General features: G+C 35.4%; 1 protein-coding gene across 1 annotated transcript in view; it reads left to right on the forward strand.

Annotated features, from left to right (window-relative positions):
• Positions 1-14,955, forward strand: part of LOC145715074 (cullin-4B-like) — a 138,113-nt gene extending 123,158 nt beyond the window's left edge. Inside the window, 2 exon segments of the mRNA XM_081794658.1 lie at positions 12,764-12,916; positions 14,440-14,955. Of these exon segments, the coding sequence (XP_081650784.1) occupies positions 12,764-12,916; positions 14,440-14,535 (249 nt within the window). The 3' untranslated portion in view covers positions 14,536-14,955.
• The last annotated feature ends 1,290 nt before the right edge of the window (positions 14,956-16,245 follow it).

Below are 16,245 nucleotides of genomic sequence, written 5' to 3' on the forward strand. Positions count from 1 at the left end.
CCATTCACAAAAATAAACTCAAATTGGAGGAAGGACCTGAATGTGAGAGAGGACACCATCATAACCCTGGGGGAAAAAGCAGGAAACAACTTCTTTGACCTCAGCTGCAGCAATTTCTTACTCTACATGTCTCTAAAGACAAGGGAATTAAAAGCAACAATGAACTATTGGGACTTCATCAAAGTAACAAGGTTCTGCAATGCAAAGAAAACAATCAACAAAACTAAAAGGCAACCGAGAGAATGGGGAAAATATTTGCAAATGGTGTATTGGATAAAGGGTTAGTATCTAAGTCTGTAAAGAACTTACCAAACTCCACACCCAAAAAAACAAATAATCCAGTGAAGAAATGGGCAGAAAATGTGAATAGACACTTTTCCAATGAAGAAATCCAGATGGCCAACAGGCACATGAAAAGATGCTTAACATCACTCCTCATCAGGGAAATACAAATCCAAACCACACTGAGATATCACCTCACACCAGAGTGGCTAAAATGAACAAATCAAGAGACTATAGATGCTGGAGAGGATGTGGAGAAACGGGAACCCACTTGCACTGTGGGTGGGAATGCAAACTGGTGCAGCCACTCTGGAAACAGTGTGGAGGTTCCTCATAAAATCAAACATAGATCTACGCTATGATCCAGCAATAGCACTGCTAGGAATTTACCGAAGGGATATAGGAGTGCTGGTGCATAGGGGCACTTGGCACCCCAATGTATATAACAGCACTTTCAACAATAGCCAGATTTTTGAAAGAGCCTAAATGTCCATCAACTGATGAATGGCTAAAGAATATGTGGCTTATATATACAATGGAATACTACATGGCAATGAGAAGGAATGAAAATACGGCCTTTTGTAGCAGCATAGATAGAACTGGAAAGTGTTATGCTAAGTGAAATAAGTCATACAGGAAAGACAGATACTATATGTTTTCACTCTTATGTGGATCCAGAGAAAGTTAACAGAAGACCATGGGGGAGGGGAAGGAAAAATAAAGTTAGAGAGGGAGGGAGCCAAACCATAAGACACTCTTAAAAACTGAGAATAAACTGAGGGTTGATCAGGGTGGAAGGGAGAGGAATGTGGGTGATGGGCATTGGGGAGGGCACCTGTTGGGATGAACACTGGGTGTTGTATGGAAATCAATTTGACAATACATTTCATGTTAAAAATAACAAAATAAAATAAAATTACTATATGAACTAGGAATTCCAGTGTTGTCTTTACCCTACAAATTTGGAAAGATTTATGCACCTCTGTGTTTATTTATGTTTATTTCTGCATTATTTACAACAGTCAAGATACAGAAGCAACTGGAGGGTCCATCAATAGATGAATGGGTAATGATGTGACACACATAAACACCTACACGTGAATGTTATTCTGCCATAAAAAAGAACGAAATCTTGCCATTGCAACCATATAAACGGAGCTAGAGTGTAAAATGTTAACGTGAAATAAGAGAAACGTGAAATAAGAGAAAGACAAATACCATATGATTTCCACAAGTTATATGAGGAATTTAGGATACAAAGCAAATGAACAAAGAAAAAAAGAGATTCTTCATCAGAGAGAATATTCTGATGGTCACCAGTGAACAGTTCAGTGGAAGAATGGGTGAAATTGGTGAAGGGGATAAAGGAGTACACTTAATGTGATCAGCACTGAATAGTGTATAGAATTGTTGAATCATTATGCAATACACCTGAGACTAATTTAACACTGTGTTAGTTATACTGGAATTTTAAAGAATTACAGATAACATTAAAAAAAAAATTCCCCTTGATTTCTTCTTTAGTCCATAGTTTGTTTTTTTTTCCTTAAGGAATGTGTAGCTAATTCCCATCTATTTGTAAGTTTGCAAGCTTTACAGTTGTTGATATATTGTTAATAATCATTGTGATCAAATAAGTACTTGATATGTCAGTCTTACTAAATTTGCTAAAATGTGTTTGTGGTCTATCATATCGTCCTGAAAAATATTCTATATGTATTTGAAAGAAATGTGTAATATACTACTATGGATGGAATGTATTTTTCAAGGTCAGTGTTTTCCTCTCAGTGTTCTGTTTGTATGATTTATTCACTGCTGGAAGTGGTTTTGAAGTGCACACTATTATTATTTATTATATCTTATTCTCTGTTTTCCTTTAGTATCTATTTTTTCCTTCAGATCTCTATTTACCTAATATATGTAAATGATCTGATCAATCTTGAATGTGTATATATTTGTCAATGTTGTATCTTCTTAATGACTTGTCTACTTTATCATTATCTGACACTGATTGGTTTCTTGTTACCATATTGGCTTATTCTGTGTGTGTTGCTTGATATTAATATAGCTACTTTGTCTTTCTTTTGGATTCCTGTGTATGGAATAACTCCACTTAATATTGTATCTAAGTCTTTAAATTGAATGGAATCTCTTGAAGGCAGAAAATAATTGGGTCTTATTTTCAATCTCTTCCACTTTGTAGATTCGAAAATTCAATCCATCTATATGCTGTTTATTGATACATACTAACTAATGCCATCTTGCTAATTGTTTCTGGTAGTGCTATAGTACCATTGGTCCGTTTTTCATCTATTACTGTCTTACCTTTGAGAATGGGTGATTTTTTACAGTTACATTGTCTGATTTTCTCTCTTTGTGAAACTAGTGTGGGTTTTTGATTAGTAGTTAATGGGCTAATATAAAATGTCTTGTAGATGTAACAGTAAATAATTCTATTGACAGTAACTTAAATTAGCATAAAACACTACCTGTTTAATCTGTCTTACTTTACTGTCATCGTCTGTCACAGATTACTCATTTGATTGGTAATTATTACAAAATTACAGTCACTGAAGTTATTTTTTTAATTTAAATTTTAGTTAACTTGCAGTGCAATATTGGTTTCAGGAGTAAAATTCAGTGATTTATAAACAACACCCAGTGCTCATCACAACTTCCATTTTAATACCCATCACCCATCTAGCCCATCTCCCACCCACATCCCTCCATCAACCCTCAGTTTGTTCTCTATGATTACATTTCTCGTGATTTGTTTCCCTCTCTTCTCTTTCTCCCCACCTTCCTATCTGGTCTTCTTTTCTATCTTAAAATCTACATATGAGTGAAATCATATGGTCTGTCTTTCTCAGAATTATTTCACTTAGCATAATACCTTCTAAGTAATGTTCCATTGTACATACATACTACATCTGTTTTCTTTTTTAATTTAAATGTTTATTTTTCAGAGAGAGAGAGAGAGAGCGCGCACAAGCAGGTGAAGGCCAGAGACAGAACGAGACACAGAATCTTCAGGCTGCAAGCTGTCAGCACAGAGCCTGACATGGGGCTTGAACTCACGAGTTGTGAGATCATGACCTGAGCCAAAGTCTGACGCTAAACCAACTGAGCCATCCAGGCACATCTGTACCACATTTTCTTTATCCTTTCTTTCATCAGTCAGTGAAACTGACTTGGGCTTTCTCCCTAGTTTGGCTTTATAATAAGCTTGGCTATAAACATAAGGTTTCATGGACCCCTTTGAATTTTTATTTTTGTATCCTTTGTATCCTTTGGGTAGTTCTATTTTTAGGTTTCTGAGGAGTTTCCATACTGTTCTCCAGAATGGCTACACAAGTTTGCTCTCCTACCAAGTGCAGGAGGGTAGTCCTTTCTCTGCATCTTCACCAACCCCTGTTGTTTCTTGTGTTAATTGTAGCCACTCTGACAGGTGTGAGGTGGTATCTCATTGTGGTTTTGATTTGTACTTCCCTGGTGATGAGGGATGTAGAACACCTTTGCATGAGTCTGTTCACCTTCTGGATGTGATCTTTGAATAGTTTGTATTGATGTCTTCTTCCCTTTTCTTAATTGAGTTGTTTGTTTTTTGGGTGTTGAGTTTGATGATTTCCTTACAGAGTTTGGATACTAACCCTCATCAGATACATTGTTTGCAAATATCCTCTCCTATTCCATTGTTGTAGACTCTGGGTCTGGAGCTCTTTCTCGTCTAGCAAGAAAGCGGGATGCAGGATTAAACTATGAGAGATGGCTAATGTCAGGGAGAAGACAAGAGCCCTGATTAAGAGTCCTTGCTCCATTTTTTTAGGATCTGAAGGCTTACAAACATTGTAATGGACATACACAAAGAGACAATGAGACTGTTAACATTAACTCATGGACATGAGGAAAAGAGGGTTTTGAAGATCTGTGGGGTTAGGGGTTTGGGCTAATACAAAACAAAACCCTGGCGCCCAGTGGCCAGGCAGAAGGTTGTTTACAGCAAACATGAGACATGGCCTCTGTTTACCTAAACTGGTTGAGGGGACAAGAAAGAGCATGCTACGTCAGGGTCAACAAGGCACCTTTGTTTTGCTCTTTAGCTCTGGTCTGGGCAGCTTCACCTCACAGTGATTTATCTCCCTATTTACCTGTTTACCTAGTTTACCTAATGTGGTCCTTCCTTCCTGAGAAAACAACTTTGTGCTATAGTACTAAATTGGGGGGCGTTTCTGCCCTGTATACCTAATCTTGTTTACCTCATATACCTTTGTTCTATATTTGGCCTTTGCCTCACCCTCTCTGTACAGGGGGCTTAGCCCCACCCTCCTTATGCTAATTACCTAATCTTATTTACCCAGACTTGGGTGTCAGCATCCTGTAGCTTTATAGTCCTTTATGCCTTGTTAATCCATCAGTGCAAGCCCAGGGAAATCCTGAGCTTATTCCCCAGGTTCCATAAGCTTCCTTTTAGTTTTGTTGATTGTTCCCTTTTGCTCTGCACAACCTTTTTATCTTGTTGAACTCCCATTAATTAGTTCCGGTTTGCTTTTGTTTTCCCTTCCCTTCCCTTCCCTTCCCTTCCCTTCCCTTCCTTTCCCTTTCCCTTTCCCTTTCCCTTTCCCTTTCCCTTTCCCTTTCCCTTTCCCTTTCCCTTTCCCTTTCCCTTTCCCTTTCCCTTTCCCTTTCCCTTCCCTTCCCTTCCCTTCCTTTTTCCCTTCCTGTTTCCCTTCCTGTTTCCCTTCCTGTTTCCCTTCCTGTTTCCCTTCCTTTTTCCTTTCCTTTCCCCTTTCCTTTCCCCTTTCCTTTCCCCTTTCCTTTCCCCTTTCCTTTCCTTTCCCCTTTCCTTTCCTTTCCCCTTTCCTTTCCTTTCCTTTCCCCTTTCCTTTCCTTTCCTTTTTCCTTTCCTTTTTCCTTTCCTTTTTCCTTTCCTTTTTCCTTTCCTTTTTCCTTTCCTTTTTCCTTTCCTTTCCTTTCCTTTCCTTTCCTTTCCTTTCCTTTCCTTCCCTTCCCTTCCCTTCCCTTCCCTTCCCTTCCCTTCCCTTTTTCCTTCCCTTCCCTTTTCCCTTCCCTTCCCTTTTCCCTTCCCTTCCCTTTTCCCTTCCCTTCCCTTTTCCCTTCCCTTCCCTTCCCTTTTCCCTTCCCTTCCCTTTTCCCTTCCCTTCCCTCCCCTTTTCCCTTCCCTTCTCCCTTCCCTTTTCCCTTCCCTTTTTCCTTCCCTTCCCTTCCCTTTTTCCTTCCCTTCCCTTCCCTTCCCTTTTTCCTTCCCTTCCCTTCCCTTCCCTTTTTCCTTCCCTTCCCTTCCCTTCCCTTCCCTTTTTCCTTCCCTTCCCTTCCCTTCCCTTTTTCCTTCCCTTCCCTTCCCTTCCCTTCCCTTTTTCCTTCCCTTCCCTTCCCCCTTCCCTTCCCCCTTCCCTTCCCCCTTCCCTTCCCCCTTCCCTTCCCCCTTCCCTTCCCCCTTCCCTTCCCCCTTCCCTTCCCCCTTCCCTTCCCTCTTCCCTTCCCCCTTCCCTTCCCCCTTCCCTTCCCTTCTCCCAACCCCATTTGTTGAAGGGACTGTCTTTTTTCCATTGGATATTCTTTCCTGTTTTGTCAAAGACGAGTTAATCATATAATTGTGGGTCTCTTTCTGGGATTTCTGTTCGATTTTGTTGATACACATGTCTGTATTTTGCGCCAGTACCATACTCTCTTGATGACAAAAACTTTGTAATCTTGAAATCTGGAATTGTGATACCTCCAGTTTTGTTTTCCTTTTTCAGGATTGCTTTGGCTATCTGGGGACTTTTCTAGTTTCATTTCTGGTGGTTTTGATAATAGCAATTCTGACAGGTGTGAGGAGATACGTCATTGTGGTTCTGATTTTCATTTCCCTGATGATGATTGATGTTGAGCCTTTTTTCCTGTGTCTCTTAACCATCTGAATTTCTTCTTTGAAGAGATATCTGTTCATGCCCTCTACCCTGTTTTTAGTTGGATTGATTGTTTGCATGTTTGTGGATACTGAGTTGTGTGAGTTCTTTATGTATTTTAGCTATTAATCCCTTACAGTTGTATCACTTGCAAATATATAAATTCCCTGAGTCAGTAGTGTCTTTTTATTTTGTTGGTGGGGTTTTGGTTGTTGTTTGTGTTTTTAGTTTTTTTTGTCTTTTTTTTTTTTTTTGCCATGGAAAAGAGTTTTAGTTTGATTTAGTTTCATTTGTTTATTTTTGCTTTTGTTCACTTTTCTGAGGAGGCAGATCAAATATATGTATATACACACACATTGCTAAGACCGATGTCAGGGATTTCTTCTAGTGGTTTTCTTCTAGTAGTTTCCAGTCTTATACTTAACTCATTAATCCCCTTTTAGTTTATCTTGTATATGATGTAAGCAAGGAGTCCAGTTTCAACTTTATTTGCAAGTAGCTGTTGAGTTTTCCCAACAACATTTGTTGAAGAGCCGGTCTTTCCCCAGTGTTTATTCTTGCCTCCTTTGCCAAAGACTAATTTACCTGTGTTAACATGGGTTTATCCCTGGACTGTGTATTCCATGTATCTGTTTTTGTGCTAGTACCACCCTACTTTGATAACATATCCTTATAGTATAGTTGGAAATAAGAAAGCCTGATATCTCCAGCTTGTACTTCTTTCTCAAGATTTCTTTGATCATTCAAGGTCCTTTGTGGTTCCATATACATTTTAGGATTTTTCCCCCTAGTTTTCTAGAAGATACCATTGTTTTCAATAGAGATTGTATTGAATCTTTAGACTGCTTTGGGTGGCCAGGATATTTTAATAATATTTTTTTTTCGGTCCAGGTGCATGGTGTATCTTTCAATGTATTTGTGTCATCATCAGTTTCATTTACCAATCTTACAGTTCCTTTCCTCTGCTCCCTTTTTAGTTGGATTGCTTTTTTTTTAATGCTTACATTTATTTTATTTGTGTTTTGTGTGCAATTGTCAGTGGATTGTTTTCTATTTTTTATAGTTAACTAATATTGTATAGAACATAACACATAACTGGCTTGTAAATTGACTGAACTCATAACTTAGTTTTAATCATATTTTGCTGGAGTCCTTAGGGTTTTCTCCATATAGTATCATGTTGGTTTATGTAAATAGTGATAGTTTACTTCTCTTATAATTTGATTGCCTGTGTTTCTTTTTCTTATCTTATTGCTATGGCTAGGATTTCCAGTACTGTGTTAAGTAAAAGCAGTGAGAAGCCATTCTTGTCTTATTCCTGATCTTACAGGAATAAGTTTCACCATTCAATGTGATGTTAGCTGTGTGTTTGTCATTCATGGTCTTTATTACGTTGAGGTACATTTCTCTCTATCCACCTTGTTGAGAGTTTTGGGCACAAATAAGTTTTGGATTTTATCAGATGCTTTTCCAGCCTCTGTTGATATGATCATGATTTTTGCCACTCCTTGTTTTCTTTGTCATCCATTTTAAAAATATTTTTCCTCGCCTTTATTTTAGAGAGAGAGAGAGAGAGAGAGAGTGGGGAGAAGATATAAGAAGAGAGAGAGAATCTTAACCTCAACCAACTGAGACACCCACATGCCCCATCATGCATTTTCAGTGTGTTTTGTTACAGTGATTGATATGCAGATGTTGAACCACCCATCCTGAATCTCTTAAATAAATCGCACTTGATCTTTTTCTACGATTCTTTTAATGTATTGTTGCATTTGATATGATAATATATTGTTGAGGATTTTTATATCTGTATTCATCAGGAATATTGGCCTATAATCCCTCTAACTTTACAGCAAAAAACAAGTGGATAGTCTTCAAAATACAACTTTTATTGAGTTGAGCTAAATCTAAAGAGAGGCAAAACACAAGTACAGACTCACGTTAGCCTAAAAGGAAGTAACCTCTATACCTGTGGGTATGATATTTTAACATACTGCTAAAGGCTTGATAAAATTACTATGAGATATAAAATACATGGAAATGAAGACACAGTAGGAGTTCACATTTATCCTACAGATCTCAGTAAGTGAGAACTCAGAGGAAAGGTTACACAGAAACCAGAGAGAGCTCTCCCCACGCAAGTTTCACTGCAAGAAATGCCTGGACTCTTCTTTTACAAATAAAATCCTAAACCACCAGGGGGAAACAGTAAACATTTAACTTTTGACATAGTAAAGGGAAAATGTAAGAGAAAACTTCTCTTAACTATAAAGAAGTAGAAAAGTATTGTACACTTAAGCCTTTTGAAGACATTTAGCAATTGCAGTGGGATAAAATGGAATAAAAGGGGCTACCTTCAAGACACAGGCACAAAAGGCTAACTTAAGTTTGACGGTGAGTCAGAAAAACAGAATGATCCCTTCCTTCTCCATCGCTGTGCTTTAGCAAGTAAAGAGTAAGACAAATGACAGTGTTACTGCTGGGGGTAGAACAAACTGCTGGGGGGAAAACAAAAGAATTGAGAGAGATACCCAGGAATGGAAGAGTCTTGGTAGAAGTCAAGGATTAACAGGAGACATTAATTCCACCTCTATGGTAGAGCAAAACAAAGATAAAGTAAGTTCGGATGCAGTGAAATGGCTAAGACAGGTAACATCACCTCTTCACTCAAGATGAGAAGCAGAAAAAGCTGAAAAGCTCTACCATGGTAGAAAGGAAGCCAGATGAGACGGTGCCCAGCTTCCCTAGTTGTGCAAGACTTTGGTAAAGAAATCCATCTTTTTTCCTAGTAAAAGTAAGTTTTACCTATTTTGCAAGTATTTTCAAATAACCAGCTTGTTTCACTGATTGTCTGTTTTATTCTTTGTTGTGTTTGTGTCTGATCTTATTATTTCTTTCCTTCCACTGGCTTGAGTTTACTTTTCTTTTTCTGGTTTCTTACGTTATCAATTTGAGATCCCCCTCTCTCTGTTAGGTGTGCATTTATAGCCTTAAATTTCCCTCTGAGCACTGCTATGCAGCATTCCATGGTTTTATTTTTGACTTCCTATTCTTTCTGATTCTTTTCTAAATATCTTCTGTTTCCCCTGATGATTTAGTTTTTAGTCTATTGGATATTTAAGCGTCTGCTATTTATATCCTTGTCATTTTCTTGATTGATTGATTGATTGTAGAAAATATTTTTAATGATTTTGCTCTCCTAAAACTTATTTTAAGTGACATTTTTTGTCCTAACATATGGTTTGTTCTGGGAAACATCCCAAGTGACCTCACAAAACTGTATTACTGCTTTGTTACCTGGTGTACTTCTTTCCTTTTTTTTTCTAAATTTTTTTAACGTTTATTTATTTTTGAGACCGAGAGAGACAGAGCATGAACGTGGGAGGGTCAGAGAGAGGGAGACACAGAATCTGAAACAGGCTCCAGGCTCTGGGCTGTCAGCAGAGAGCCCAACGCAGGGCTCGAACTCACAGACCGCGAGATCATGACCTGAGCCAGAGCCCGCCACTTAACCGACTGAGCCACCCAGGCGCCCCTCTTTTTTTTTTTTTTTTTTAAAGAGAGAGCACAAGCAGCAGGAAGGGGCAAGGTAGACAGAAAGAGAGAGAGAGAATTTTAAGCAGGTTCCACATCCAGCATGGAACCAAAAGCAAATGTCAGTCTCGGGGTGAAAGGCAAGATCATGACCTGAACTGAAATCAAGTGTCAAGTGGCTAACCAACTGAGCCACCTAGGTGGCCTCAACTTTGTTCCCTTTTTTATACATGAGTAATTTTACAGCAATCCACTGACGGACATTTGGGTTATTTTGTTGCTTAGGGTGTTTTATATATGCCTGTTAAATCTATTTGCTTATAGTGTTGTTTACATCTCCTATATCTATATTAATCTTTTATCTAGATGTTCTGTGTATTATTGAAAGTGTGGTATTAAGTCTCGAATAATTATTTTCAAATATTTTCTCACATAATTCTCTCAGCATTTGTTTCATTTTATTTTGTGGCCCTTTGGTATATATATGTTTAGGATTATTTTATTTTCCTGATGAATTGAGCATTTCATCAATGTAAATATCCTTTGGTCTCTTGTAAGTTTTTTACTTACAATTGAATATATATGTGTGTATGCATATATATGTGTGTATGTACTTATATTTGTGTATCTATGTATTTATATATATCTAGACATTATATATGCATATGTATGTGTATGTATATAACTGTATATATATTCCAGTTCACAGACTCTTAACAATATAAAAACATAAAAAATATAAAAAATAAAGAGTAATCTAGATAACAAATAAAGAACTTGATGGGGCGCCTGGGTGGCTCAGTCGGTTAAGCATCCGACTTCGGCTCAGGTCATGATCTCATGGTCCATGAGTTCAAGCCCCGCATCGGGCTCTGTGCTGACAGCTCATAGCCTGGAGCCTGTTTCACATTCTGTGTCTCCCTCTCTCTCTGCCCCTCCCCTGTTCATGCTCTGTCTCTCTCTGTCTCAAAAATAAATAAACGTTAAAAAAAAGAACTTGTGTAGATATTTCTTGAGAGAAGTTATTCAAATGGTACACAGACACATGAGAGAATGCTCATCATCATTGGTCTTCACATATACCTAAGTCAAAATTACAGTGAGATTCCACATTACTCCCAGATGGCTTGAATCGACAAATCAGATACAAAGAGGTTTTTAAAAGAAATATGAATCCTGTGCATTTCTGGTGTGAATATGTAGTATTGCAGCATCTGTGCAAAATAGTTTGAGATTTCTCAGTTAAACTCAGAGTGACCATTTGACTCAGCTATTCTCATTAACCATTAAAGAGAAAAAAATATATGTCCACTGAAGCTTGTCACAAGAATTTCTTGCAGAATTACCTATAGTAGCCAAAATGGAAATAACCCAGATGTCCATCATTGGATAAATGGATAAGTAAATTGTATTGTACACATACAATGAAATATTACTCATATATACAAAAGAAACAAAGTACCAATACATCCTTCAGTAAGAATTACCCTTCATTATGTATAAAAAGCATTATTTATGTGTATAGAAGTATTTTGTGTATAAAACCTTATGCTAAGTGACAGAAGGCAGACATAACAGGCCAGTTATAGTATAGTTCTTTCCATTATATTTGAAAAGTCATAAAATCCATATTTAAGAAGAGTAGTGGTAACCACATCATGAGTGAATGGGAAATGATGAAGGGTTACTTAATGTGCACAGGGTGTTTTCTTGAGTGGCAAAAATGTTTTGAAACTAGAGAGAGAGAGTGGTTGCACAACATTTTGAGTATGCTTAAATGCTTCCAACTGTATATTTAAAATTTTTAAACCATTTTAAAATTGTTAATTTTGTATTTTGTGATTCCACTTCAATAAAAAATGTATGTCTGAATGGTAGAAGATAAAGTAAGATAGTTTTATTAGACATAGTGTATTTAAAGCTTTACTGGTAAAACAGGAGTTGAGATCATCTTAAAAATGAGAAGTATAAAATGAGCATTTAAGAAAATCTAATGATGAAAGCACACACAGAAAATGAAGTAGTAAAAATGAAGAAAATACTGACAAATTAAAAATAAGCAACTCTTGCTTTGAGAATTTGGAAGGCTTTATTTGGAATTTGGAACCCAGAAGGCAATTCAAAAGATTCTATATTCCTGGAAACTCAGATGATTTGGAGGATCACTGTTGAAGGTTTAGGATATGAATGAAAAAATATTTGCAGTTAGAAGTTCAAAAAAAATTTTTTTTTTTTTTAGAATATACGTATAGGGTGCCTGAGTGGCTCTGTCCGTTAAGTGTCTGACTTCAGCTCAGGTCATGAGCTCATGGTTCCTGAGTTCAAACTCCCCGTAGGGCTCTGTGCTGACAGCTCAGAGCCTGGAGCCTGCTTAAGATTCTGTGTGTCTCCCTCTGTCCGCCCCTCCACCGCTTGCACTCTGTCTCTCGCATTGTCTCAAAAATAAATAAGCATTTTAAAAAATTCAAAAAAATAATATACATATGAAAATTAAAAAAAAAAACCAAACTTCGTTACACATATCCTTTTCCAATTGCCAGAAGTTAAAATAAGAAAAGTCTCTGAAATATATGATTTAATGTAAAGTAAAATAGAAAATAAAGCTTTAGCTTGAATAAATAGAATTGTTAATGGAGTAATTTTATATGTACAAGATAAGTTTTACTTTGTATCTATGACATGACATTTAAATATCGTATCTTGAAACCTATAACATAGAATTGCAAGAGCGTGTTTATTACCACCGAAGTCATACAACTAACTTGTTTAAAAGAACTGCTCAAATCATAGCACGATGCTTTCCTATTAATAGCTTTTCTGGTTAAAAGGAGTCTAAAATTGAGGATGACTTAATACAAACTTAAATCCAAAAAGTGTAGTATATAAAAGGTTTGCGATAGAAGCAAAAGTGAATTATATATCGTTTCTGTTACTGGTTTTACAAAAAGTGATCTTTTGAAACCTTTAATTTTCATAACAGTTTAATTATTATTGAAATTTTACGTATTGTCATTTTAACTTTTAATTATTTTCATTAGATAGAGGAACGTACCATCACCACACAGAGAGTTTTCCAAGATCGACGATATCAGATTGATGCTGCAATTGTTCGCATTATGAAGATAAGGAAAACACTTACCCACAGTGTACTTCTCTCAGAATTGTATAACCAGCTAAAATTTACACTACAGGTAAACAAATCTACCAAAAATCCAGTGGCATTGAGTACTTTTGAATAAAACCATAGGTTTATACGGTAATTTCAAGTAAAAATTTATCTATGATATGGAGTAAAACTTGTGAGTGTGATTATCACAGGACTTAGGTCCCTTTTTGTGTTATGGTTTACTGGATTAGGTTATTAAATTTTATCAGTTTTATAAATAAAAAGTTGTAACATTTTGAAAGGTAACACAAAAAAATAGAAAAAGAAATTAGTCTCATGATCTATTTTAAGTATTTTCACTGTACCTCCATGGTTTAGATTCACTTCCTTGATGTATCTTCTTGATGAAGTACAGTTAGAAGTTGCCTTTATTTGCACTGCTTATGAGCAAATACTTCACAGTTCCTAGCAGAGTGGCCTTTGGTCTTACTATGATAGTCCTTTGTCTATTTTTACATCTTATAACGGTTGATCTTTGTGACATTATTAAATACTACAACCTAACAAATTGTTAACAATATTTGGCAAATTACCGCTTACTTAGCCATTTTCAAAAAGTCTTTTTAAACACAATATGTAGCTAATTTGTCTGATTCTTATAGGTTAGACATTTTAATAACTTTTTTCTGCCATAATTATTAAAAATGTCAAGCTATTGGTTCGTATGTCGTCATAAAATAAAATGAAAATTGTAGTTTTGTGTATCCTAAGTAATCAAAATAGAATTGCTACAAACACTTCGATTTCTAGTCTAGTGTTTATGGCTTGGTTCACAAAGCCTGTCAGCTATGATTTTTTTCAATCCTGCTTCGTCTCATATCTTTCTCATTTTCTGACTCTTGCCAAACTCTTTACATAACGCGTGTACCTCCACTTCCTCACGGAGGGTGATAATATTAACAACTCACTCAAATGTTACTAAGACAAAAGAGTTTCCTGAAGCATATAGTAAGTGCTAAGGAATTATTAGCTGTAGCTGCTACTTTATCAATGTTGTGATTTTTAAAATTTAAAAGCCGTTTTTTCCTTTGAGGAAAAAAAAAAAAAAAAACTCTTCGAGTTCTCTGCAGTGCTCTACACATGGCTCAACTGGGGTGCTTATTATTTAGTAAATTATAGAATTACTTTCTTTAATGTGATTTCTGGTGAGTGCAATCCGTACACCAAAACTAACCATGTGCCTAATAGAAACATCAGTGCCTAGGGTATTGGCTGTCTTCTATATTTTAGAGCCCTCCTTATGGGGAATAGTTAATGAGTATAACTTCTTTTTTATTAAAGAAATTGAAAGTATGATTTTTTACCAAAATGCATCCCAGATGCATTTTATTCTATTCTTTATGTATTAGTTGTACTTTATTCCTAGTTAGCACCTTTCTAATGTATTTCGGATTTGATTATAGTAATTTTTTAGTTAAGAAATTTATTGTTTCCTGAAAATTATGAATAATAAAAATATGAGATACAAAATGTGATATATTTAGGATGAGAGTAGAAAATAAAATGCTGTGATTTCATTTTTATTAACATTAATAATTTATTTTGTAGCCTTCTGATCTGAAGACGAGAATAGAATCTTTAATTGACAGAGACTACATGGAAAGAGATAAAGAAAATCCAAATGAGTACAAGTATATTGCATGAACTTCTGGCCTTACTATTTCTACTTATAGTAGTTGACTCATAGTCCTGTTAATTGATTAAAATATTCCACTGACACATGAATAAAAGCGGTGCATTAAAATACAAATGCAGAATTAAATTTTCATCAACATTCTCAGTTAAAGTATACAGTTTTCTGAATGACATGTATTTTTAATGTTGCTATTAAACTATACATAATGATCTAAAACTCCCTGGAAAATTTCGTAATGTTTACTGTCTGTCCTTCATTTCAGTATATATTGATTACATGTAGTATGCATTAGTTTAATAAAGAATAAGTTTCATAAAAAGCAACATATATCCATAAATATTTAAGTGTAAAATCGCACTGTGAATTATACATCTGGATGATTTAAACTCTATTTCAAATTAAGTATTAAAGCCATTTATTTGTCCTTATATTGGTTTTTCTGTGTATTTGTCCTTATGTTGGTTTTTCGGTGTGAAATTAATCATATAACAATTTACTATTAACATATGTAAACCATGTTAAAATTTAACCTATAATAGAACAATCATTTTAGACATCTCTAAAACATTTAGTTCAGCTTATATTTATATATTTATATATGTATGTGTATATATATATATAAAATATATAAATTTTTGTCGTGTTTATTTTTGAGAGAGAGAGAGAGAGAGAGAGAGACCGAAACAGAGCGTGAGTGGGGATGAGCAGAGAGAGAGGGAGACACAGAATCAGAAGCAAGCTTCAGGCTCTGAGCTATCAGCACAACCATGATGAGGGGCTTAAACCCATGAACCCTGAGTTCATGACCTGAGGTGAAGCCTGACACTTAACCACCTGAGCCACTGAGATGCCCCAATGTCAGCTATGTATTTAAACTTGTACTAAATTATATTTGTACTAAATATATATATATATTTTTTTACATAAATGTACATATATATGTACTAAATATATATATATAAACATATACATATAAACATATATATAAACGTATATATATATATATATATATATATATATATATATATATATGTAGGTATATGTGTGTGTGTATATATATTTTTACATATATATACATGTGTGTGTATTTGTACTAAAATCTAATATTAAATTTGTCATTTTAATGACATTGTCTTTCATTTACAGTTTTTGGCTTGTAGTCTGTTTTGTCTGACAGTGGTTGGTGTCCCTGCCAGTTTTTAGTACATGTTTGCATGTACTATGTGTTGTATCCTTTTATTTTAGCTTGTGTGTGTCCTAAGGTGAAACATGAGTTTCTTATGGATAATATATAGTTGGAGACTTTTATTTAGGGAAATTTAAGTAATATACATTTAATTAATTACAGGTGTAAAATTGCTATTGCTATTTTCTTAATTATTTTCTGTCTTGCAGCTTGTTGTCCTTTCGCACCTTTTTTGCCTTCCCTCATGTTTCACGTATATTTTTGTAGTTACGTGATTTCATTCCCTTCTCATTTCTTTTTCATATTCTTTAGAGGTTTCCTTTTTGGTTAATGTTGCAATTATATGAAAAATCTTAAAATTAGTTTATTTTAACTGATATAAGTTTACCTTTCAAACACATGTAAAATATACTCTTTCACATTTCTGACTTATATACTTTTTATTACTTCTGTATTCACTATGTATTTTACATGGATCCATTAGAGTCACCTGGGTGGCTCCATCAGTTAAGCATCCAACTGTTGATTTTGG

The sequence above is a fragment of the Panthera onca genome, chromosome Y (genome assembly GCF_046562875.1).
Source record: "Panthera onca isolate mPanOnc1 chromosome Y, mPanOnc1 haplotype 2, whole genome shotgun sequence".
In the NCBI taxonomy this organism is placed as follows: Eukaryota; Metazoa; Chordata; class Mammalia; order Carnivora; family Felidae; genus Panthera; species Panthera onca.